The 27,528-nt window shown below is 29.7% G+C and overlaps 1 protein-coding gene and 1 non-coding gene across 2 annotated transcripts in view; one reads left to right on the top strand and one right to left on the bottom strand.

Moving 5' to 3' along the window:
* Window positions 1-4,874: 4,874 nt before the first annotated feature.
* Window positions 4,875-27,528, top strand: part of LOC129918289 (facilitated trehalose transporter Tret1-2 homolog) — a 36,586-nt gene continuing 13,932 nt past the window's right edge. The window contains exons 1-2 of the mRNA XM_055998751.1: window positions 4,875-5,303; window positions 26,325-26,484. Of these exons, the coding sequence (XP_055854726.1) occupies window positions 5,290-5,303; window positions 26,325-26,484 (174 nt within the window). The 5' untranslated portion in view covers window positions 4,875-5,289. The remainder of the gene's footprint in view (window positions 5,304-26,324; window positions 26,485-27,528) is intronic.
* On the bottom strand, window positions 26,787-26,858 carry Trnae-uuc (transfer RNA glutamic acid (anticodon UUC)). Its single transcript has one exon. It is a non-coding gene; the product is annotated as a tRNA-Glu (tRNA).

Genomic DNA, 27,528 nt, shown 5'->3' with positions numbered 1-27,528 from the left:
GCAATTTCTTTTTAATGTTTCCAACACAGAATTTTTGTATGGTCAAAATTATTAAACAAAATTCAGAAAAAAAAAACCATCAAACACCTACATTACTTCAACTGAAATGGTTTAAATTTTAATACGAAAAACAAGATTATTTAAGTTACATTTATATAAAAGAGTGTTATCAAAAGTCTTAAAATGACCCCAACGACTTTGATTTTTGTTTCTCTTAGAGAACCATTAAAAATTTTGTTTTTTTAATTTTTTTTTTCCGTCTAGTCTAGGAGACTCTCACTGAAATTTGGACTTTCGAATTCGTAGAATTTATTATCAATTTAAAATTTTAAAACCTTACGTGCAAATTGTGTTTTCGAATCAGAAGCATAAATGTCGAAATTAAATTAAATTATTGTAGATTAAGTTTCTGTAAACGATGTTTTGGTATTTTCTATATTCGGTCATTAAGTTAACCTTGTGTCATGACAAAAGTAATAAATTTCGGAATATATTCAAAGTGTAAACTTAAAAGGTCACTGTGGCGTATGTGTAACATTTTTTTAACAATTTTTTTTAACAAAAAATCTGTTTTAGAATTTCAACAACGCCTGGCGAGGTGCATGCTGCAAATGAAATTGGCACCCAAATATTTGTAATTATGGTATTTTTTCTGATTTGGTGGTGTATCACTCATTTGGTTATACCTCTGACATCAAAAGCTTAATATCTGACCATTTTCGCTACCGTTTGGCAAGGAAAATTAATCTACCGGATTTTAGAATCTATATCAGTATTCTAATACATTCTTACATAGGTGCTTAAAAACTATTGCTTTTACATGAATCGCGAACTTATTTCCATTATTTGTAAAATACGATCTCTAAAATATGTTTTTTTTAAATATCGTCAATTTTGTCGAAATTGAATAATTTTCTTTTCAAATTTTTAACACTCATTACAATACCTAATATTTTTTTCTAAATCTTATAGAGCATTAAAATATTGAGTGAGCCAAATGTCAGAAGTCGAAAACTTAAACTCTTTAAATAAAGTAACCTCTAATTCATTTATTTAATTTATTAAATTTCAACTTTCTATATGACCCAGCTCGAGTTCTGCACATTCGTACTTTAAAAAATTGAATATCCATTTGGCTATTGGTTTTGAAATGCAAAAATTATATGCTTTTTCTGTATCTTATGTAGTTATAACCAATCAGAATGTTTTAATATTTATTTCATTTTTTTTTTTTTTCATTAATCCTATTGTAATTTCAGCTCATTTAAACAAAATAAAAAAAAATTATGTATATTTAATTTAAATAAACGAGTTATTATTTTATTATAAAATTTAATTAGTTAACCATAAGGAAAAAAAAACTCATCGAAGAAGTACACGCACAATTTTTTTGTTTATTTTTAAGTATTTTAAATTTAAATAATAAAATAAAAAATATATATTTAAATAGTAAATTGCTCAAAATGTACTTTTTTGTCTCATCTTTTGTATATTTTTCATCACGTGTGATTTGCACCGTCTGTACCTACTCAAATAAATACATACTTTAAATTCTTTAAAAAAAAAATAATTTGTGGAATTGATTTTAATTTAATAAAAACAAATACAGAAATATTTATGTTCGTACTATAATAAGAAATTGAAAAATAAGATATTTTCAAAATGTATTCAAAGAAATGCTCAAACATTTTTTTAATTACTGAAAATTAAAAATAAACTGTATAAAAACATACTAAACTTTATGTTTTAATTCGAGTTACTTTACAAACAGAAAAGGTAAGATTTATCATAAAAATCGGTAAAAAAAAAGTCAAGATATTTGATGAATTGATGATCTTTTTTTTTTTAAACTCAACAAACGCCAAAAATTCAAAAATGAGAGTTGCAGACCAAATATTGAAATACACCAGTGAGTCATGTTCATTGCAAACCTATAATTGTATACTATGAAATTCTTTATTTTTAAATTTAAATTCGAAACCTAACAGAATTCTTTAAGACTTTTGAAAATTGCTTCGGTAGTGTATAAGTTGGGGCAAAAAAATATTCATTCAACAGAATATACAAGGGTGTATACTTTTCGGCGTTTGGTTACCCATTTCCGTTTAGTACCTATTCCACGATTGAAATGATCGTATACGTGGTACATGTGTATTCATATAAAATACATTGATCTAAAAATTTTAAAAATGTATTCCTTCTATCGACGATTTTAATTTATGAAGTTATGAATACGTCTTAACCCTTTCGAGCCCAGCGTTACTCTCATGTAACATAATATTTAAAAAATCGTAAAAAATATTCACTTTAATAATTTTTTAGGTTTCGATGGCTTCAAGTGCCAAAAGTTAGTCAAATATCGTTCTTTTATTTTTTTCACATTTTTTTTTTTTTGCTAAAAATTTCAACGGTCATAATTTTGAAAAAAAAAAAAATATTAAAAATGTAAATCCAGAAAGTGTTTTGTTTTTGACTTACAAGAATTAGTACAAATTTATTGTTATATAAAAAATTATTTTCTCAGTTGTCCGGGTTTTTTAACCGACTTCCAAAAAGGAGAAGGTATTTAATTCCTCTGTTTTTTTATGTTTGTTATTTACCTCATAACTTTGGACTGAGTTAACCAATTTTCATAATTCTTTTTGTAAAGCTGGTGCCTGCAGTGTGGTCCCATTTTAATTTCGTTGAGTTCTGGCCATAGAAACTATGAGAAAACACAACCATAAAACCCAGTTTTGATTTTTTGATAAAAATGATTACCTATTTGGTGATCGTAGCATGATCATGAGAGTAACATAATTAGTTTTACTATTTATTATTTTGGAAAAAAAAATGTTTATGAAACTATTATACTGAAAAAAAATTTTAATATTGATATTCATAGTTTGGGTTCGAAAGTGTTAAGGAGACCATTCTTTTGATGTCTCACTTCATCAATTTGGAGGAATTTTTTTTTAACCCTGATATTTTCTCGAAAATCCAAAAAATATGTATATATACATATTTCGTTTACTTTAATGCATAGGCCTTTTATGTTGTTTCGAGACTTTGGTCTGCAGATACATATCTACATCTACATACCTCCGAATCTTAGAAAAAAATATGTTTGCATGCAAATTACTCAGTAACCTGTCTTCAAAGAAACTTATGGATTTCAGTTATGAATAGAGCTCAAAGAGACCTTTCTTTTGATATCTCACTCGATTAATTTGGAGGAAATTTTTTAAAATTAAATTTTTTTCGGCAATTTTTACTCGAAAAATCCAAAAAAAAAATATATTTAATTTTTTTGCCTAAATGCATAGACAAGTTCACTGTGAGTTCAACAATATTTTTAATTTTTTATTATCAGGATGATATTTAAATGTCACATTTTGGAATTTTTTTTTTTTTGATATTTTATTATCATTTTTTCATATCAATTTCTCATTCCAAATTATTGAAAAATACTAAATAAAAAATTCTTAATGTGTACTAATTTAAAGGCGCTTAGTGATTTTTCGAAGTAAAATGTATGATTTACCGAGAAAATTTGATCGGCAATAAGATTTTACTTCGCATAGTTTGGGAGAAAATAACAAAACAATTATATAATAGAAAAAAATATTTATAATAAATAAAAATAAATACCACTGTTTTGTAAACAATATTCACTTTCAGTAATGTTTTGAAAAAAGAAAGAAAATATTTAAAATAATAAAAAAGAAAAACAAAGAAAAAGGTTTCATTATAATAAACTAAAACGTAAAATCTAGTCAACATTGATATTTTAATTGTAAAAGTGAAATTTTCACTATCCACCTAAAATTAAAAAATGTCAAAATGATATGATAAAATATTAAAATTGATATTTTAATTGTTGGACGAATTTTGTCACTGAAAAATGTTAATTTGATAGCTGTTATACCTAATCAAATTTTTTGTTCGGTGTATATAAAACTTGTTTCGAGACTTTGGTCAAAAAAAAGAATTGCTTCCGAATGTAAGAAAAAAATATCTTTAGATGCGAATCATTTAGCAACCAGACCACCAAGAAACTGAATAGAACTTAATGACACCTTTCTTTTGATGTTTCGCTCGATGAATTTGGAGGAAATTTTTTTAAAGGCATTTTTTTCGGCAAAAATTGATTTTTTTCTCGAAAAAAAATATATGTATAAAATTTTTTTACTTCAAAGCATAGACGTTTTGCTCCGGGGCCCCAGCTGCTCAACGTACGTCTCTGCTCAGTTATCAGCTAAAAAAAAACATGATCCTTACCCAACATAATTATTATTATTATAATTATCTTCAAAATAAAATGAATTTATATAGGCAAATCAATTGTTCAAGTGGCTTGCAATGGCAACAATCGAAAGATATCTGTCCCATATTCGGTTCAAAAAGATATTCAAGATAAGGGTGTCCGAGTCCGAGATAGCCTATCCGATAGGTGATTGAACGCACCTATTAAGTACGCACTAAAGTTCATTTAAACAATTGATATAAATAATAAATGTATTTCCAATTCATGCCCACCTAACAACCAGCTATTTATTGACACAGACTATTATACGTCAACAACATTCTACCACCTGTGAAAAGAATATAAAAATATTAAAATAACCCTCAATAACTTCTTATTTCGCAATTATGTATCTTTTGCAGATCACCATCTAAGCAGCATCATATTTTTCTCTCTAATATTTAAGAGAAAAAATATCTAAACTGGAATTGGAATCTTTTCTCTGTGAGCTAGTATTTCAATTTCACACAATTCCCAAATCAACATCAACAAACTCAAATTCCAATTCCATTTAGAAATGAAAAAAAAGACCGACAAACGATATTTAAATACAAAAAAAGTAGTATAAATATCTTCCGAGTCACACATGATAAAGCAGTTTAGGTCTTGAATCCGTTTCGTAAAGTCTGCTGAAACGAGGAGCAGATAATATAACGTTGGCTGGCTCGTGTTTATCAAATTGAAACCCCTTAATAGTAATTTTGCATAGTCCGATACTTGAGTAGTTATCGTACGTAGGCTATAGTAAAAGTGTTTTATTTGTGTGGTGCCTCATCAATTTATGAAAACCCCCAAGTTCCTTCCTTTACTTTATTAACTACAATCTCTTGTGATATGCCATTCAGTATTTAAGTGTCTTTAAAAAAACTTACCAGTATTAAAAAAAAAAACAAAATCTCAATAAAACAGTTAATTGCTTGTTATTCAATATCATTAATAATAAAATTAATAATTCTAAGGTACATCATTACCTTCAAATAAAGTTTATCCAATCAATCACTACCATGACAAAAGACAGGTAAGTGACCCAAGTTTGACCTAATTTAATTTGCATGTCTTGTTTTTTTTTTTTTTTTTGTTTTTGCTGTTAAAATTGATTTTATTACTTTTGAACACCTGATTATTTGAATAAGGTTTTATGACGATAAGTGACCACAATTGGGTTAGTGAAAATGAAATTTGTGTGTGGGTTGTGATTTTGGCAGTGATTTTGAAACTTCAAGGAATTTTGCCAAAAATGGTTTACAGTAATAAAAACGTATCTCAAAGTTTGCAAAAAAAAAAAAAGAAGACATATTGATCGAGTTGTCACTTTCGATATTTTGCAAAGTTTAATTTGTATTTTCTATTTGTAGCCGATAAACGAAGAGTTGCCAGAAATTGAACTTGTTATCAGCACTTTTATGCTCTTGAAACTTTTTTTTCTTCCTTTTTTGGCGCTATTATGAAGGTTGTATCTCTAAAATGCAATATGCGATGTGTAGCGTAGTTAAATTGATTTAGTTACGTTATCTGTAGCAGGGTTTGTGAGTTGTGCAATGACGTATATTAGTGGGAGAATGAGGGTAACCCTACTGTTTCTATCAAATTTGAGAAAGGATTAGTTGCCTGAAAATGTTTGACAATAAGTGGTGACATTTTAATTTCACAATTTAACAATCTCTTTTGGCTTAATATCCAATCTAAACCAACAATGAAAGAGAAGTTGAAAAAAGTGATTCGATAAACTGTCTGTTTGTATGTGTATCGGTTTTCCTGTCTGTTCGCCTCCAAATTTTTTGTTTTCAATTTAAATTCAAAAATGCATTTTTGCAGAAACCACATTTTTAAAGATTTTACTAGGTGCAATTAAATTAAATATATTAATGACAAAAAAGTACTTGAAATGACATTAAAAAAAAAACTCACACATTTTAAAATCTTACTTTTAAAACTAATTAAAAATTGTATTTTTGCACACTTAAATTTGTTTTGATTAAAAACTACTAGTCATTACTGAAAAATTTTACGTGCTAAAAGCTTATCACTTAATTGAATCCCAGTGTGAAAAAGTACACATCAAATTTCACATGACTAAAGGTTATTAGTGGGGTTGGATCCATGAATTAAAGCAATCAAGAAAATACTGATCTTACATTGCTAGAGCTATTATTTTGAGATATTTTAAAGATTACTAAGCTATATATTTTAGATGAGTGGTTTTTTGTTATCAAACTTAGTTCTTATTTCACAATATCTGATTTTATAACAATTGTTTTTGTTTTCATAATATTTTAACTATAATTAAATTAATAATTAATTAATTAAAATAGCTAAGAATTAAACTCTATTATAGAGGAAACTCACATTTTGTTAAATTAACCCAAACTATTTTGTAATGGATTAATTATTATTGTTATATTTAATTATTGTTTTATTTATTATTTTTATATAATAAATAATATAACAATAATTAATAAAAAATATCCCTTTATTTAATTTTTGTTTGTTAATAAATTCAAAATTAAATGTGATTGATTTTGAAAAAAAAAAAAAATGTTAAAGAAAAAAATAACAAATTCCAAATCTAATTTTACATTTTTATCAATCTCGATCATTCTTCACAAAGTAACACAAAAAAAAAACATAACTATCCTATCAAAGATCATTAATATTATAGATTATATTTATGATTCTATCTTAGTTGAATCGGGACGGGATATGTCTGCGGTAGAAAAAAAAGACAAATAAGAACAGATTAAAAAATGATTTCAAGAAAAAGGGAGTGGTTTTCTAAAATGTTGTTCTTAAAGAAAATCCAAATGAAATTATAGATATATCTAATCCAGTGTTGCCAGATGTGTCTGTGTCTGATTTATCTTAATTCACACAAATTTTAGACTTATTTTTGCTTAGTTGTTTGTCTTAAACGCTTTGTTAGATAAATTTTGTTCGTTCAAACTTATTGCTTTTATACTCCAAAAATATTATAGGTAAACATCCTTTTGAAAAATATAAAAAAATATATAATTTTTATAATTAATATTGATTCTTTATTCATGCCAACTTTAATTTCGGTTTTCAATAACAACTGGCAACACTTGGACTGAAATGCATTCCAATGAAAAACCTTTTAAGAACGTAAGAAATAAAGAAGAATAAAGGTAACTATAACCCATTTCTATACCCTGAAACCGAAATCGATCAATCAATTTAATTTATCAATAGACCTCAAAAATTTCATAGGTTAGGGATAATTGGTAGGTAGGTATATGGTATGAACATCACTCATAGAAAAAAGTGGATGGACAGGTGGAAGGAACCTTAATTCCACGATTTATTTAAAAATCACTTTCTGAGTTTAAATCGTGTATGGAATTTCGTCTGTTGCTTGCGTCGATTTTTTTTTTTTTTAATATATTTATATACAGGGTGTCCCACAGTCACCGACCCAAAGGAAAACCATGGATTCCTGAGGTCATTTTAAGTCGAAAAACTTAAGAGGTAATTTTCTCGTCTTCGTCCCGTTTTCGAGTTACCACGGTTTTTATGATTTTTTCTCTTTTGTCCTTTAACTGGCCTTATCTTTGCCAAACTACGTTTGATTAAAAAGATTTTTTTTGCAACCAATCAAGAATTTATTGCAGTTTAAGTTTGTCTCAAAACTTTTTTTTCTGCGGACAACCGTTTCTCCACAATTTTGCATCAAACACAATTTTCTTCGTTTTTTAAGTTGTTTTTTACACTTTCATATCATTTAAGTCAAAAAAACACGTTAATGAGTATAAATTTTTTGTGGTTTTTATTAAAGCCCAGTTTATTTTCATAAAAAATTAAGTTTTATTTCATAAAAAAGGCTACTGAAAGAAATTAAAAAAAAAATAAACAAACTGAGTGAATGAAAAAAAAAATAATTTTTAAATAAAAAATTAATTTAAATGAATTAAAAACTTTTTCTGATCAATTGTGGTTAAGAAAAGAATAAATAGATAAAGCTCAGAAAAAGTTTTAATTCATTTAAATTAATTTTGTATTGAAAAATTATTTTTTTTTAATTCACTCAGTTTGTTTATTTTTTTTAATTACTTTCAGTAGCCTTTTTTATGAAATAAAACCTATTTTTTTATGAAAATAAACTGGGGTTTAATAAAAAGCACAAAAAATTAATACTAATTAACGTGTTTTTTTGACTTAAATGATATGAAAGTGTAAAAAACAACTTAAAAAACGAAGAAAATTGTGTTTGATGCAAAATTGTGGAGAAACGGTTGTCCGCAGAAAAAAAAGTTTTGAGACTTAAATTGCAATAAATTCTTGATTGGTTGCAAAAAAAATCTTTCAAATCAAACGTAGTTTGGCAAAGATAAGGCCAGTTAAAGGACAAGAGAGCAAAAATCATAAAAACCTTGGTAACTCGAAAACGGGACGAAAACGAGAAAATTACCTCTTAAGTTTTTCGACTTAAAATAACCTCAGGAATCCATGGTTTTCATTTGGGGCGGTGACTGTGGGACACCCTGTATATTGCCTACCCATCCCTAATCAGAAGTGCTGACTATGAAACTGCCCTTGAATCGCCAAACTACTAAAAAATGAACTGAGATTAAGTTAACACTAGAAAAAAGTTCAGCTTAATTAAAAAAAATTAAAATGCAAATTATTGCAAACTAAGATTATTGAATTAAAAAAAAAAATGTTATTGCTGATAAAAGTAATGTTGCATAATGTAAAATTCAATGCAAAATGTGTGTGCATTCAATTTGCTATTTGACATATCAAATAATATTTCTGTTATTACCTACAATTTTTAATAAATATTTTTTTTTTTTTCTTCAAATGTATTTCTTTATATTTTTACAACCCCGTTGCAACGCGTTGTCTAAATTGCTTAGATCCAGTACGTAATCCTTGTTTAATAAATTGTCACAATGACCTATGCTATCGTGAATTCATTGATCTCCGTTGAATTTAAATTTTAGAAATACTAATGAAATATTAGTCGTTTGGGTACAAAAGACATTCTTTTTCTTAACCCTCTGTAGGCACACCTCTTTTTTGCAAATTTGGTTTATATACTTTTTCATGTCGCTAAAACTTTTTTCGGTCTCACTATTTTATAGAGAATCATATCGTCGGTCTCATGAGAAAACCTCGTAACTCCATTTTTTTTTTCAAAAATGACTTTTGAATGCCATTCTTTAGAAAATATGTCAGCGGAGCAACAAAAAATAAAATTTGGGGTCATTCCGAAAACACTAAATAGACTTAAATTCAAATTTTGCACAGCGCGTTTCTTCCCAACTACTCTGTTGTTTGTTTACTCTTTCGTCTCTCCTGTAAAATTTTGATTTTGGGAGTTACGAGGTTTTCTCATGAGACCGACGATATATGAAATTGATGTAGAATTTTCTGAGGAATTCAAACATTGTACTCACAATTCCAAAAAAATGTATTTTCACCCTTATAAAGACACTTTTTTGTGACCACTTTTTATTTTTGTCCAGCCAAATTCGCACCCGTGTGCCGACAGAGGGTTAATGTATGAGATTAATCTCGAAGTACAATGTAAAATAGTTTATATCTTAATAAAAGAAATGAAAAAAAAATGAAAATAGGAGTAATCATAATTATTGTGTTCCCACCTTTGCCAGCCTTATCAAAATTTTGAAGCCAAAAAAAAAAACAATAAAAATCACAGTTCTTTAATTTATTGTCATCCATGACCATAAGTAGCAAATTAAAGTCGCATAAATGTTTTATTATTCTTATCTCAAAATCCACTTTCACTTGGCAACAATTAAAAAAAAATGCCTTTCAACAAATACACCCCAAAATAAATCTTTTTCTATTTATATAGATTTATTACCCTTGTTTTGGTGAAAAACATTATTTTAATTTCATGAATTCTCAAAATGTATTTATACTCTACAAACAGCCCCTATTAAAAGTTGGCAACCCTGATACTGATAAGTAAATTATGACAAATACGAACACACGAAGAGTAAATATCCATATAATTGAATTATTGCAGCAAAAAGATAGTCATTTGTAGAACATTTTTTTGTTTACTTTAACGTATCTTTTTATCTATGTTAATTATTGTCAATGTATCGTTGAAAAATAATAACAAACAAACAAAAATATCCATCAACCCCATCACTTCATTACTTGAGTGTAATTTTTTTATATTATAATCTTTTGTATGTCAACAGAAAAGTATAACCGGCTTTCAACAACTTAAGTCAGGGTATTAAAAAACCGGCTTTTTCTCAGCGATAGCTTAAGTAAATACAATTGTTGAAAAATGTATCACGTTTATATTTGCAAAAAATATAGGTACAAAACGTAATTAAATTAACATTGGGATTGTACTTATTGTAAATATTTATGAAATTTACCAACATTAACATTTAAGGAACAGTAATGGATTGTAGATAGTTTATCGAATATTTGAAAAGGTTTTCTTTCATAAATAAATAAAATCAAAATAATTAGATTTACAATCAAGCTAATAGAACCAATAAAGTCATGCAAGTTACAAACCAGTTCGTTTGGCTATAACCGAACACGAAAGAGTATACTTTACTCTCTGTTAATGCTATTAAGACTGGGTTCCCTTTTTCAGCAAAGTCAAATCTCATGTAAAAGCATTTGTGTGTATTAGTGAATGTGTTTCGCTCTCTCGCCATCGAATTCTCTGGTTTTTTACTCTCAGGATGTTGGTTATGGTTTTCATTCATTGTCTCTTTGTGAGATCGCCATCGCACTCACGCGTGCGGGGTGACATGCAAATGGATGTAGGTATACTACATAGATCTTTATATGGATATGGTGTTTGTGGACGAAAACTGGTTTGAAATTCAATATTTTCATGAAAGATTTCTGGAGTGTATACCTATTTATTTTTGAAATGAAAACTTGTTTCCATGTTGCTGTTGTGGATGGCATTTGAGTTTTTTGTGTATCAGAGAAATTTTTTGCATTATAATAATAATTATAGTTGTTCAGCGGAGAAGCAGGTAGAGGATGTGTTATATGGGTGCATTGATATAATATACTTGACAGTATCCTTTGTGTAGTTTGTATAAAAATATGAGTAGATGCGCAGAAGGATTGGTTTTCAGGTTCTTGCTCACTTTTCAGTTGTTCTTCGTTGAGCAATTTTTTATCTCGCACACGCGCGTGCCGGCTGACATGGAAATGTATTTACTTACAATATATAGAATGTTTAGGTTCTTATCTATATGTTGTTTGAGGATGGACTCGATATCAATCCAATTTACTTTCAACACCTTTTTAATAAAGATTTTTTTAGAGTCACCAATGCAATGAACTCAGTTGAATCGATTTTGTTTTTTATTTACCTATACCTACATTATTAGGAAACAAAAATAAGGCAGCATTAATAACACTGGTCAACAAAATTGAACTTTTTTTTTGCCACAAGAACCAAGATATACTTTTCTATAGGTTTTTGATATGCTGAACTCGAATCTGAAGTCAAAAAAAATTTGATTGGCCTCCGTTTTTGAGATATAACAGTTATAAAATGCTGAAAAACGTCATTTTGGCTCTTTTCTAGCTTCTGTTTTTATGTGGGGTAATTCATTATAAACAAATTTGTTGCCAATAGCATTTTTCTGATTGCGCATTCGAGTTCAGCAACTCAAAAACCTTTAAAAAAGTATATTTTGGTTCTTGTGGCAAAAAAAGTTTAATTTGTTTGGCCAGTGCTATTTCTGAGTCAAAGACCACTCCTTAAATTTTAAATATCTCGGGAAGTAAAAAAGATATTGGAAAGATTTAAACATTTTTTGAAAGAATAAAACCAGTTCTTATAGGAACCGTTACAAATTTTTTCATAAGGAACTACCCCACATAAAAACATAACCTCGAAAACAGCCAAAATGACGTTTTTCGGTATTTTCTAACGGTAATATTTCAAAAACGGAGGCCAATAAACATTTTCTGACTTCAGATTCGAGTTCAGCATATCAAAAACATATAGAAAAGTATATTTTGGTTCTTGTGGCAAAAAGCTTGTTGACCAGTGTAACTTATAAGTTACTTTTTTTTAAACCTTGAAATTCCCCCGCGAAAATATAACTATTATACCTACAAACCTACAAAAAAAAACCGAATCCGCAACATATAAACAAAGACTATGAAAAACAAAACGATATATTTATATTATATAACCCCGCACGCACGCGCGAGTGTAGTATAATAAACAATACAACCCAGAAATCAACCTAAATATAGAAATCAATCATTGTGCACAAGCACATGTCAAATGTCAATACACATTTTTACACACAAACAAATGCATACCATATATCTAATCCTTTACCTATATCCCCGCACGAGCGATGTGAATATTACACAATGCAAAGAATTTCGCTGACACAAAAAAAAAAAAAACCCAAAAGTGTCAACTCGCAACCGCGGGTGCGATATTATAAACACGAAATGAATTGTTAGAAAAAACCCAAGAGTCAACAAGAACAAAACAACCCTTTTTGAAAACAAAAGATAATGATCTTGCAAAAAATATCTACTATCTACCTACTCTCTGCATCATCTTCATAATTTCATGAATGATTTCTGCCTGCCTGAGTGAGGAAATAGGAAACAAAAAAAAAAAGTACATATTATGTAAACACAAAAAACAAAAACAAAATATAACGAGAAAATGAGAGCGCAAGAGCAAGTTTTTTTTCAATAAATAGAAAAGAACAGAAAAAAAGAGTTCATCAGCGCCAGCTTATGCGTGGCATTCTTTTGAACTAAATTTGCATGTGTGCGTGATCAATGGAATTTTCAAAGTAAAAAAAGCTAAAATAGACATTTTTTCAACAATTTATATTAAAAATACTGTGAGCAAAAATATATATATTTTTTTTGAAACTGATTTGAAATATAATGAAAAAAAATAATAAAAATAAATTGTGGATGCTTTGACTGCCCCTTCCTCAAAAACAGAATGCAAATATTGGTTTATTAAAATCAAATTTTTAGTGTGTAAATAAAAAAAATATTTTTTTTTGGCAAACGGGTTGCATGAACAACTTTATTAACTTCTCATTAAAAAATACAAAAACATTTTAAAAAATAATCACGCTTTGCCCCACGACCAAAATGCTAAAAAAGTGCATTTTGACACCTTTCCTTCATAGTCCAGTAAATAAAGGAGTTTTACCCTACAAAAGGTCCGGTAGTTCTAAATTTTTGATATGTTGTTAGGTATGGTTAGTAGATAGAAAAACCAAATTTCCACAACCACGCCCCCTCCGCCCCCTTCAGCATCACCGAAAAACCATAGAAATCTAGCACTTTTTTCACTTTTATGCCCATAACTTTCTTCTGGTGCATTTTATTGAAAAAAAGTTGTTGGTAGACTTGTAGAAAACATAATTTCCTACGAAAATGACCTTGGTAGTATTTTTATACATCCAAAAACAACGAAGTTATGAAGCTTCCAAAAACATGTAAAATTTCGGATTTTACAAAATTTTCAGTTTCTTGTCACTTAACAGTGCTATAACTCTTTAACAATTGACTTTTACGCAAAAGTCTTCATAATCAATCTTATAGACAATTTAATTACCTAAAATAAAATGTAACCCACTTTGATTTTGTGAATCAAATAACCGAGTTAGGGCTAAAATAGTAAAAAAGTATTTTTGATAGTTTTAGAAAATTTTTTAATTATCCATTAAATGAAGGATTTGTATCCCACAAAAAGTCGGGTGGTTCTTATTCTATATTTAATCAGGTTCTAATGGTAGATTGAAAAAAAAATTCATAGCCACGCCCCCTCCGCCCCCTTAACCATACCCCAAAAACCAATTCTGCATTTTTTCAGTTTTATGCCCATAGCTTCCTTCTGGTCATTTAAATGTGAAAAATTAATGTGCAAAATTGTAGAACACAAAATTTTCTACAACTTGCACATCCAATATCCACCAAACTAAGAATTTTCAAAAAAAAGTTACAATTTCCGTTTTTCTTTATTTTCAGTTTCTTACCTGTTTACAGCGCTATAACTTCCTAATTTTTAATTTTTAGCCAAAAATCCTTTTGTAGGGAATTCATTTTCATAACTTTATTCTTTTGATAAGAACCAGGTAATAGTAAGTGTTTTTATTTAATAAAAGTCGTATTTCTTAATAACCTAGTTTAATATCTCATGCGCTTATAAAGCGCAAGGTAAAAGAATTGCGTTATGATGGGAAGGGGTAGCAGGTGGGGAAATATAGAAGTAATAGGTGGAGTTGAAGATGGTGAATTATGAGAAAAGTTGGCTTCGTTGAATTTTTCTTCAAATTGATCGATGATCTGATCTTCTTCGTCGACATCTTCATAAAAAATTCAAGTGGACGATTTTGACAGGATTGTCCACAGCAAAACTTACAGAATGTGGAACATTTAAGTCCCTCTTTCCTGCATCTGCCAGCTCCAATGCATCTAGGCACATAGGTATTTGCATGACACAGCTTTCATCAATTTTTGGGGAGCAGGATCTTGCACAGTTTTAATGGGTTGCAATACGTGGCATCCTCTCGTCCAGCCCCATTCCAGAGGTTTTTCTCAATACCCATCCACGCCATGATCTGGTGATAAGTCCGGAGGAAATGAAAGTGTGCTGGATCTGTTGTACGCGGTAGTTTGCACAAATTAAGTTAGTTGAACTGCTCATAAATTTGAAATATCGAAGAGAGCTTAGAGATTGACTACTGTCCTCTCCATATAAAGCCAACAAGATATGTTCTTCCGCCTCCGATACTTTCTGATCTCTGGCATTTGGGTCCTTAGCTTCTCTGCAGCTTCAAGAGCAGAGGGGTTTTTGAAACATTTTGCAAAATTTGTTTTTTTCCGAAAACAAAGATGTTTGAGGTGGTGTCACATTCACTTATGGCATGAATGAGACGTTCTCCATAGAATTGAATGTGAAAAATGGAGAATTCATCAGATAAATTGGTCCTCCCAGGTTTTCGAAGGTACATACACGTTCTCTGCCCTAGGTATAGTAAGTCGATGTCTTCCTCAAAAATCTTTGAAGCTCTATGGTACCTGCTTTAGATACTAATTCTGGCGCAACTGGAAGAAAGCATCCTTACGTTCGAGTTGAATCAGGGGTGGTTGTGGTTGCATGATAGTAGAAACTTAAAGTAGCTGCACCTCGTGGTGATTTGATGAAAAGCCAAGGGATGTAATCATATAAATGAGAAGCTCAGGACCTTCCTATACATATACACTTATTCTTGTTTGAAGGGGGAAAGGAAGGATCGGGGACGAGCAGCAGCTATAACAGCATGGGATAAGGCCAAACATTTCCTTTTCCATTTATCCAAAGGGCCACTCTTATTCTTCAGTATTACAGTTTCAAAAAATAGAGGATGGGTAAGGGTACTCATCTGTATTGTAAACTTTAGACCGAATGACTTCCAAAACTGTGCCTGCGGCTGCTTTGACTACTCTCAACCTTTTAACCTTCTCCATACTTCTTAGGCAAACAGGATTTGACTGTTTTATTATCCATTTTATAATCACCCGTATTGTGATTTACAACTGTCAATCGATTCTTGATAAATACTGAAATTTTGGAATTTTAAACCAAAATTATAGGAAAACTGGTCAACTGGAATTTTGAAATTAGATTTCTTTATAACGACTAGGACCATTCTCTGCTTTCAAAACTTTTTTTAATTAAGTAATAAGATATTAAAATTAAATTTGTATCAACTTCCGATTGATAGTTGTATATTAGGGTGGTCCTTATTTTACTCTTTTTCGAAAATTGAGTGCGACGCCCCCTAGATTGGTTCCAAATAAGGAAAAAAAATACCCTATTTTTTTCAAATTTTTATCTCTGACCCTTCCTGGCCCTATTTTGATAAGAAGTTACTATAGCAAGGGCGATATTCTGTGTCCAGTGTTGGGTAAATGGCGGATTTTTGATATAAACTTCTTAATTAAATATGGTCAGGAAGGGTTAGGAATACAAATTTGAAAAAATTAGGGCTTTTTTTTCCTGATTTGGAACCACTCTAGGGGGCGTCCCCAATTTTTTGTTCCTAAGGACCACCCTGTTGTATATAGCAATAAAGCTGAACCTCCTTCAATCGTACTTGTCAACTCATCAACTCATATATGAAACTTCATAAAACTGAAAAAATGCAGAATTGGTTTTTGGAGTATGGTTAAGGGGGCGGAGGGGGCGTGGCTATGAATTTTTTTTCAATCTACCATTAAAACCTGATTAAATATAAAATAAGAACCACCCGACCTTTTGTGGGATACAAATTATACATTTAATGGATAAATCAAAAAGTGTCGAAAACTATCAAAAATACTTTTTTACTATTTTAGCCCTAACTCGGTTATTTGATTCACAAAATCGAAGTGGGTTACATTTTATTTTAGGTAATTAAATTGTCTATAAGATTGATTATGAAGACTTTTGCGTAAAAGTCAATTGTTAAAGAGTTATAGCACTGTTAAGTGACAAGAAACTGAAAATATTGCAAAATCCGAAATTTTACATGTTTTTGGAAGCTTCATAACTTCGTTGTTTTTGGATGTATAAAAATACTACAAAGGTCATTTTCGTAGGAAATTATGTTTTCTACAAGTCTACCAACAACTTTTTTTCAATAAAATGCACCAGAAGAAAGTTATGGGCATAAAAGTGAAAAAAGTGCCAGATTTCTATGGTTTTTCGGTGATGCTGAAGGGGGCGGAGGGGGCGTGGTTGTGGAAATTTGGTTTTTCTATCTACTAACGCTACCTAACAACATATCAAAAATTTAGAACTACCGGACCTTTTGTAGGGTAACCCCCTTTTTTTTAGCTTCATTTATTGGACTATCAAATTAACCGTTCAAACTAACTTCAAATTAAATTTTAGAAATTTTATTGGATTCTCCTAATTTCCCTTTATTGTTTTCTTTTTGTTTCATCTAAAAACACTAATAAACGGTAAAGTTATTCTAAGAAGAGTGAGTAAAAAAACATGAAATTACAACAAATTAACGAAGCTTTTTTTCTAATAAAAAAAAAAAAAAAAAAAAATCTGTTTCGCGTACTGCATGAAAACACATTTGATCATTATAAAACAAAAAAAAAATAAATAAAAAGTTTATAAACAACGGTGCCCCAACCAAAATTCTGATTTAATCTAAATTTGCAGGAAAAAAATCATTTTCGACCCTTATAAAAATCGCACAAGAAATGTTTCTAAAATTTAAATGATGCAAAAATATTTGTACGTTTATTACCTTTTCAAAAAAGTACGTTTCATAAGATTATCTTATAAACTGCAAAAGTTATACAACAATTAGTCAACCGTCTTCCATTAAAATGCTATGGAAACCCCCCCTTAAACTATAGATTCAATGTCCATTCCAACCAACAACTGAATCGCATTGAAATAAGTTACGTAGATACGTAGAAGTATTTCGTATTGGTAGATTTGATTCTTTGAGTTTTTAATTTTCCTGTAGGTATCATATTGTTCCTCATTTCATGAAGATACAAACTGTTATGTTTTAATTTTGCATAGGAGAAAAATCAATTTTAATTGCCACTTAACCACATTAATAGACATTAATAGAAATGAGAATTGAATAAATTTAGCATTGATAAAAAAAGAGCTTTTAACGAAAACAAATTATTCGATAACAAATTAAAAAAATTTAAATCGTTAGTTTAGAAATATCTTAAGTATTCTCTCAAGAGAACCAAGGGAAGTCCTTATTTATATAGACACCAATCTTTAAAAATTGTTAAGAATCTCTTCTCAAATTGAATCATTTATTTGCAAAACATGATAAGTCCATGATTTTAAAATTTTCAGGAGGAGAAAAAAACGTTCTATTTTCTTTTGATATGCGTAGAAAAATTTATAAAAAATATATTCTGTAGAACTCTTGACTAGCTACAAAATGCCGTTTCGTTTTTAATTTTTGGAGCGAAAGCTCAAAAGATAAAAAATAAAAACGCTTTTGGACTTATCATACTTTGAAAATAAACGGATGTGAAATTAGTTTTTAAATGGATATGCAATTTTGCTTTTAACCCCAGTCTATCAAACAATTGTATTTGAGAATAAAATACAATGTCCGGACTGCTTATTTAACTTTAAAGTAGCTTTAAACTTAAGATTTTCAGCCATTTATCTAATATACCATTTACACAAAAAAAAAACTGTTGTTTATTTTCAAAAGATGATAAGTCCGGTACTTATTCTGTTTTTGATACTAAAAAAATATTTCGCGTAGCTGTAAAATCGGATTTAGATGGAGTAGATACTTCATATTTTAAAGACAGACGTGGTTATCCCTGGAGTACAAATTTAGTCAAAAAAACGAATTTTGAAAAAAAGTGGACTTATCATGTTTTGCAAATAAATGATTCAATTATTAACACACCAGTGTTTTCAATCGTAAAAAGGAAAGCGCATATTTACCCTTCTTGTTAGACAATCTGGCAACTCAAGTATCAATCGAATGATTAGAATATCTATCATAGGCTGTTGCTTAACCATAGTTGTTTTTGTCTGATTTTGTCGATAGATAAAGTTTATTAGATTTTGAAGTGTTATATTTGAAAGGTTAATCTATGCAGCTAATGTATAATTTTTAATCAATTACATTTGTTATTCGATAAGCACAAATCTGATGAAATGAAACATCTCGTTTTAAAAAAATTACATTTATGATTTTAAATGTTATTAAGAAAAAATACTATCAGTAAAAAACTTAAACATAGACCTATTATATTGCGTGTTCATTTCATTCGCTTTGTTTGCTTCTTATCTTAAAGTTTGCTTTAATAAATTTTTCTACTTTAAAACGTAACAGTTTTGATGTTTTGGTAACAGTTTCGATTAATCATCGCACGTGTTTTTTAAAAATACAAACACGCTATCTCTTACCTAGACAAAAAATAATAATCGTTCACTTGCTTAATTAAAAAGTCATTAAATATGCATTTGCTAAAGGGTGATTCTGACGTTCTTAGAGGAACGATTTCCTATATGTAAATTGGTTCAATTTGTGCTGAACTTACATTTAAAAAATACACGAATTTGTCTTTTTGCAGTTTTTTTTCTTAACTTCGAGGAGAGTTCGATCTAAAATTTTGAATATAAAAATGCACAAAAGCACATTTCATCAAATAGCTCGGTATACCGGTCCATAATTTTAGAAGAAAAAAAAACTGTTAAAAAAGCTTTAAGAGAATGAAATTAATGTTTTGACATTTAAACCATATTTTTTGATATTGATACAGTTGAAGATTTTGGCATTTAAATTTCTTACCTTCATTACATAATTATGTATTCGTTAATGCCAAATTCAATCATTAGGTGTATTTTACCACCGGGCTTAACTGAACAAAAAAAAGCAATTACATGTTAAATGCAACAACACCTTAGCCCCTTCGGCTTATTTGTTTAGCCCGAATATTTCTCTGGGCTTAACTTTTTGAACAGTTTTAAATCTGTGCTACCAAACTAATTTTTTCAAAAATTGTTTAGAATTTGTTTACAAACGTGAAAACTGACTGACTTGAATGACAAAATGTATTTTATTACTTTTGCTAGTATACATTTTTGTATCTCATTTTAAAACGTACAAGAAAAACCCGAAAAATATGATTACTCTAATATTTTTTTGTCTGCTGATTTCAGTACACTCAATATGCATTTCTGTAAAGATTATCGGTTAAGCCCTGATGGTTTTTTTTTTTGTCCAATTAAGCCCGGTTGTAATAAAAAACACACCTATTGTACCATTGTATCCAAACGTATTTTCTGATGTAAGTAAAGTTAACTGAACAAAGAATTTAAATGGGATCACCCTATATTCTCAGCAATTATAAAAATAAATAATCTAAACCTTAGCACATTAATATTTGCAATTTTTTTTTTTATAAAAAAGGGAAACTCTTTGGGTGAAGTCTAGGTTAGTTACAGCTGAACAAAGAAAAATTAATTGAATTTATTTACATTTGTGGCCGTCTTTAATTATATTAATTATTCAATTTAGTATATGAAATGTATTGTACCTAATGACAAAAAACTTTTGTCATACAAAGTTGGAAATAAGTTTAACGCAAAGTGAACAATCTTATTACAGTTCATCATTTAGTATTGAACTTTATAATACTATCTTATCAAATGTCGAAGACTGCCCGAGTATAATTTAAAATAGCCAAACAAAACTGATCAGTTTTAGGTATCTCATTCAAAAGTTATTGAAGTTTCAATAAATTTATAATACATATATGTAGGTATCTACTACTCTTGTCAAGATCTCGAAAAGCTGATCCCTTATTTATAATAAGATTATGCAAATATCATCAATAAAATAAATAATAATGTGTATAAGGTGGGTTGGGGTCGAAATTCTGTATGGGCCAATATTCGGATTTCAAAATTCTGCATTCCAAAATTCTGTATTTTAAAATTCTGTAAATTCAAAATTCTGTATTTTAAAATTCTGTAAATACAAAATTCTGTATTCTAAAATTCTGTGAACATTTTTACATTATCAAAACAATTTTTCTTTTATCATTTACAGAATTTTGGAATACAGATCTTTAAGCACGTTTGCATTAGTCTTTGGTATTTTCTTTGCAGAAAATGCTTTGAAGTAAAGTATCCCCCCAATTAATTTGGATATGGCAATGACATACCTTGAATACCAAAACACGAGTAATATTTAACCAAGAATCTTCATTGTGTACATTGTACATATTTTATCAAATTGTTTTTTGTTATTTTGTATTTGTTTTTTTTTTGTAAGGTAAGGGTTATTTAAGTAGAACATAAGCTCATATTCCCTTATATTTCCTCTGCATAGACTGTCACATAAGGTTTTATGTACAACATAAATCCTTAAGTTTCGTTTTAGCAAACGGCTCTTATACACTGTTATACTTAATTTGTTAATTAAATATAAATTGTTCAACAGGCAAGATAAAAATGTATAAGTTTGGAATATTAGTCCAGTAAATAAAGGAGTTTTACCCTACAAAAGGTCCGGTAGTTCTAAATTTTTGATATGTTGTTAGGTATGGTTAGTAGATAGAAAAACCAAATTTCCACAACCACGCCCCCTCCGCCCCCTTCAGCATCACCGAAAAACCATAGAAATCTAGCACTTTTTTCACTTTTATGCCCATAACTTTCTTCTGGTGCATTTTATTGAAAAAAAGTTGTTGGTAGACTTGTAGAAAACATAATTTCCTACGAAAATGACCTTGGTAGTATTTTTATACATCCAAAAACAACGAAGTTATGAAGCTTCCAAAAACATGTAAAATTTCGGATTTTACAAAATTTTCAGTTTCTTGTCACTTAACAGTGCTATAACTCTTTAACAATTGACTTTTACGCAAAAGTCTTCATAATCAATCTTATAGACAATTTAATTACCTAAAATAAAATGTAACCCACTTTGATTTTGTGAATCAAATAACCGAGTTAGGGCTAAAATAGTAAAAAAGTATTTTTGATAGTTTTAGAAAATTTTTTAATTATCCATTAAATGAAGGATTTGTATCCCACAAAAAGTCGGGTGGTTCTTATTCTATATTTAATCAGGTTCTAATGGTAGATTGAAAAAAAAATTCATAGCCACGCCCCCTCCGCCCCCTTAACCATACCCCAAAAACCAATTCTGCATTTTTTCAGTTTTATGCCCATAGCTTCCTTCTGGTCATTTAAATGTGAAAAATTAATGTGCAAAATTGTAGAACACAAAATTTTCTACAACTTGCACATCCAATATCCACCAAACTAAGAATTTTCAAAAAAAAGTTACAATTTCCGTTTTTCTTTATTTTCAGTTTCTTACCTGTTTACAGCGCTATAACTTCCTAATTTTTAATTTTTAGCCAAAAATCCTTTTGTAGGGAATTCATTTTCATAACTTTATTCTTTTGATAAGAACCAGGTAATAGTAAGTGTTTTTATTTAATAAAAGTCGTATTTCTTAATAACCTAGTTTAATATCTCATGCGCTTATAAAGCGCAAGGTAAAAGAATTGCGTTATGATGGGAAGGGGTAGCAGGTGGGGAAATATAGAAGTAATAGGTGGAGTTGAAGATGGTGAATTATGAGAAAAGTTGGCTTCGTTGAATTTTTCTTCAAATTGATCGATGATCTGATCTTCTTCGTCGACATCTTCATAAAAAATTCAAGTGGACGATTTTGACAGGATTGTCCACAGCAAAACTTACAGAATGTGGAACATTTAAGTCCCTCTTTCCTGCATCTGCCAGCTCCAATGCATCTAGGCACATAGGTATTTGCATGACACAGCTTTCATCAATTTTTGGGGAGCAGGATCTTGCACAGTTTTAATGGGTTGCAATACGTGGCATCCTCTCGTCCAGCCCCATTCCAGAGGTTTTTCTCAATACCCATCCACGCCATGATCTGGTGATAAGTCCGGAGGAAATGAAAGTGTGCTGGATCTGTTGTACGCGGTAGTTTGCACAAATTAAGTTAGTTGAACTGCTCATAAATTTGAAATATCGAAGAGAGCTTAGAGATTGACTACTGTCCTCTCCATATAAAGCCAACAAGATATGTTCTTCCGCCTCCGATACTTTCTGATCTCTGGCATTTGGGTCCTTAGCTTCTCTGCAGCTTCAAGAGCAGAGGGGTTTTTGAAACATTTTGCAAAATTTGTTTTTTTCCGAAAACAAAGATGTTTGAGGTGGTGTCACATTCACTTATGGCATGAATGAGACGTTCTCCATAGAATTGAATGTGAAAAATGGAGAATTCATCAGATAAATTGGTCCTCCCAGGTTTTCGAAGGTACATACACGTTCTCTGCCCTAGGTATAGTAAGTCGATGTCTTCCTCAAAAATCTTTGAAGCTCTATGGTACCTGCTTTAGATACTAATTCTGGCGCAACTGGAAGAAAGCATCCTTACGTTCGAGTTGAATCAGGGGTGGTTGTGGTTGCATGATAGTAGAAACTTAAAGTAGCTGCACCTCGTGGTGATTTGATGAAAAGCCAAGGGATGTAATCATATAAATGAGAAGCTCAGGACCTTCCTATACATATACACTTATTCTTGTTTGAAGGGGGAAAGGAAGGATCGGGGACGAGCAGCAGCTATAACAGCATGGGATAAGGCCAAACATTTCCTTTTCCATTTATCCAAAGGGCCACTCTTATTCTTCAGTATTACAGTTTCAAAAAATAGAGGATGGGTAAGGGTACTCATCTGTATTGTAAACTTTAGACCGAATGACTTCCAAAACTGTGCCTGCGGCTGCTTTGACTACTCTCAACCTTTTAACCTTCTCCATACTTCTTAGGCAAACAGGATTTGACTGTTTTATTATCCATTTTATAATCACCCGTATTGTGATTTACAACTGTCAATCGATTCTTGATAAATACTGAAATTTTGGAATTTTAAACCAAAATTATAGGAAAACTGGTCAACTGGAATTTTGAAATTAGATTTCTTTATAACGACTAGGACCATTCTCTGCTTTCAAAACTTTTTTTAATTAAGTAATAAGATATTAAAATTAAATTTGTATCAACTTCCGATTGATAGTTGTATATTAGGGTGGTCCTTATTTTACTCTTTTTCGAAAATTGAGTGCGACGCCCCCTAGATTGGTTCCAAATAAGGAAAAAAAATACCCTATTTTTTTCAAATTTTTATCTCTGACCCTTCCTGGCCCTATTTTGATAAGAAGTTACTATAGCAAGGGCGATATTCTGTGTCCAGTGTTGGGTAAATGGCGGATTTTTGATATAAACTTCTTAATTAAATATGGTCAGGAAGGGTTAGGAATACAAATTTGAAAAAATTAGGGCTTTTTTTTCCTGATTTGGAACCACTCTAGGGGGCGTCCCCAATTTTTTGTTCCTAAGGACCACCCTGTTGTATATAGCAATAAAGCTGAACCTCCTTCAATCGTACTTGTCAACTCATCAACTCATATATGAAACTTCATAAAACTGAAAAAATGCAGAATTGGTTTTTGGAGTATGGTTAAGGGGGCGGAGGGGGCGTGGCTATGAATTTTTTTTCAATCTACCATTAAAACCTGATTAAATATAAAATAAGAACCACCCGACCTTTTGTGGGATACAAATTATACATTTAATGGATAAATCAAAAAGTGTCGAAAACTATCAAAAATACTTTTTTACTATTTTAGCCCTAACTCGGTTATTTGATTCACAAAATCGAAGTGGGTTACATTTTATTTTAGGTAATTAAATTGTCTATAAGATTGATTATGAAGACTTTTGCGTAAAAGTCAATTGTTAAAGAGTTATAGCACTGTTAAGTGACAAGAAACTGAAAATATTGCAAAATCCGAAATTTTACATGTTTTTGGAAGCTTCATAACTTCGTTGTTTTTGGATGTATAAAAATACTACAAAGGTCATTTTCGTAGGAAATTATGTTTTCTACAAGTCTACCAACAACTTTTTTTCAATAAAATGCACCAGAAGAAAGTTATGGGCATAAAAGTGAAAAAAGTGCCAGATTTCTATGGTTTTTCGGTGATGCTGAAGGGGGCGGAGGGGGCGTGGTTGTGGAAATTTGGTTTTTCTATCTACTAACGCTACCTAACAACATATCAAAAATTTAGAACTACCGGACCTTTTGTAGGGTAACCCCCTTTTTTTTAGCTTCATTTATTGGACTATATACAGAATTCCAAAAAGCCAGAATAATGGATTTGCAGAATTTTGAAAACAGAATTTTGGATTTACAGAATTTTGATATACAGAATAATAGAAAAGCAGATTTTTTTTATTCAAATACAGAATTTTGGAATGCAGAATAACGACCCGTTCCCGTTTAAGGTGTCAGAATAAAAGTGATCACACAAATGTTCAACTAAATAAACTACCATATGAGTTCATACTTGCTATAATTACTTAGAGCTTGTATGTCTGTTCTGTATTATTATTTTAAGCACGTTTGCATTAGTAAATAAAAAATAATAATAAAAAAGCAAAACAAATTCAAATGATTTTCCTTTGACCCCACCACTCTCAAAAAATATTGTTCTAGCCTGCATTTTTGCCGGTTTAATTAAATCGTGTGATAACATCGCAATATTTCTGTTTGTTTCTATTTTATTTTCAATTAAGCGTGAATGTGACTAATTATCATATCATCTGCATGTCAATGTCACCATGGGTGATAATCGTAGATAAAATGATTTATCTACACTTGTGGTCTAAATAATTGGACCATTCTAAAAACTATTGACTTTTTTTTAATCAAATTAAAATATTGTTGAGTATAAAAATGTAAGGCTCATTTTTTTAAAAGGCATTACGAATTTTTCATAATGAAACAATTTATTTTTAAAATAACAGGGACATATTTTTTAACGGTCTTGACCCCCAAATGAATTTTTTCATTTAATTCAAAATAATAAAATAGTTTTAATTAATTTAATTATTTTTTCTTCGTTGTTTTTCATTTAATTTCTTGTATAACAATGAATTTTTCGAAGAATTTTGAACGGTTAAGTCATTAACGAGAAAGTCAAAAATTAAAAAAGCTGTTCTACAAGTAATAAATCGTTCCAAAAATGTACCTATTAATTAAAAAAAAAGGAATTTATCTTCCACAGCACAGAGCACACATATTTAATTAAGATTGTTAGAGTCGTTTTCTAGAAAGAAAAAGCTTTTTTCGACTAAATGGCAGATAGCGTAAATCTCTAGAAAATCCCCAAAAAGTGGTTTGGGATGTATATTTGTTTCTTTTATCAAAACCAAATAAAAAAAATACTAGTGTTTGAAATCAAGTGAATCGGAGTGTACCTATATAGTCAGCTTAGGTACATATGTATCTACTTTAAATTCATACCTAATCCATAAATTCCGCACTGAAAAAAGACATTTCAAATTCACTTTGCTCTAAATTAACAAATAAATATTATTTTGTTTATTTATTTTTATAATTATGTATTTCCATTTGTTTTGTAGATTATAATAATTATATGTACATAAATTTAATAATTATTTTATTTTTTATTCTAGAAACGATGAACACGACAAATTTGTCGTTAATAAAAATCTCCAATATGTGATTGTTCCCACCTCAGACAAAGCACTTCTCCCACGTAAAGAGTCACATGCAAATGTTGTAGATGTTGAAAAAAGACAAAACAAATCTAGTAAAAGAGCAATTTTACATCAGGTAAAGTTTTTATTTAAATTTTGATTTCCATTTTTTTTAATTTCCTTTTAAGATATTTGTTATAGTTTCCGTAAGTACATATAAGTCGTATACGAAAAGTTATCTAATATTCTTCACCTATTCATGGTCAACGGCATTATTCAATGTCACTGAAAAATTCACACAAATTGTTCAAAATAATTCAAACATAAAACAAAACAAAGCAAATTCAAATGCAAAAATAAAAACATTTTTTTTTTATAACACAGACAAAATAATAATATAATAAAAAAAAAACATTCTCAAAAGAAAATAAAAATAATTTCCCATACCGGGAATCGAACCCGGGCCTTCTGGGTGAAAGCCAGATATCCTAGCCACTAGACCATATGGGATATACGAGTGCCACAGTCAGAGAATCTATAGAAGCTTCACCTTCTTATAACCAACACGCAATCGTTAGTTGTTAACCTTAGCAACAATTTGAATTTGTATTTTTGTTTAAAACATTTTTTTAACAACAAATTACTGAGCTAATGCAAATCGCATGTTGAATAAAAATAAAAATGTGAACAAAAAACTTCAAATAATGTTAACACTCCTCACGAAATGACTCATTACTTTTTAATGTAGAGGTGTTAATAGGAGCAACAGAGGCGTAGAGTCGTTCGTGGTAAGTGTGCGCAGCCGGTAAGTGTGCGCATTGCTATTTTCTCGAAACTAGTGTAAAAATTTAAATTTCTGCTGATGCACAATTAATTAAATATCTGATCTTCGTCGAAGTCCGTTATATTTATGCTTCTGTTGTTTTTAATGTTTCGAGAAAAAGCAAAAGAAAAAAAAGTTAACTTTCCTTAAAATTTTTCACACTTTTCAAACTGTGACAGTGACCTGTCTTTGACTTAAAGTGAAATCAATTGATTTTTTTTATTGAGCTTACTATTTAAACTTTATGTTCCAATAAAAATGTTATTGTTTTTTGTATTTATTTATTAATATTTTATCAAAAACAATAAAAAACTGCATTTGGGGTAAGTGTACGCAAAAATTTGGGGGCAAGTGTGC

The sequence above is a fragment of the Episyrphus balteatus genome, chromosome 4, assembly GCF_945859705.1.
Source record: "Episyrphus balteatus chromosome 4, idEpiBalt1.1, whole genome shotgun sequence".
Classification (NCBI taxonomy): domain Eukaryota; kingdom Metazoa; phylum Arthropoda; class Insecta; order Diptera; family Syrphidae; genus Episyrphus; species Episyrphus balteatus.
Note: the sequence above shows the minus strand (reverse complement) of the source record. Positions and strands in the feature narration are given on the sequence as shown.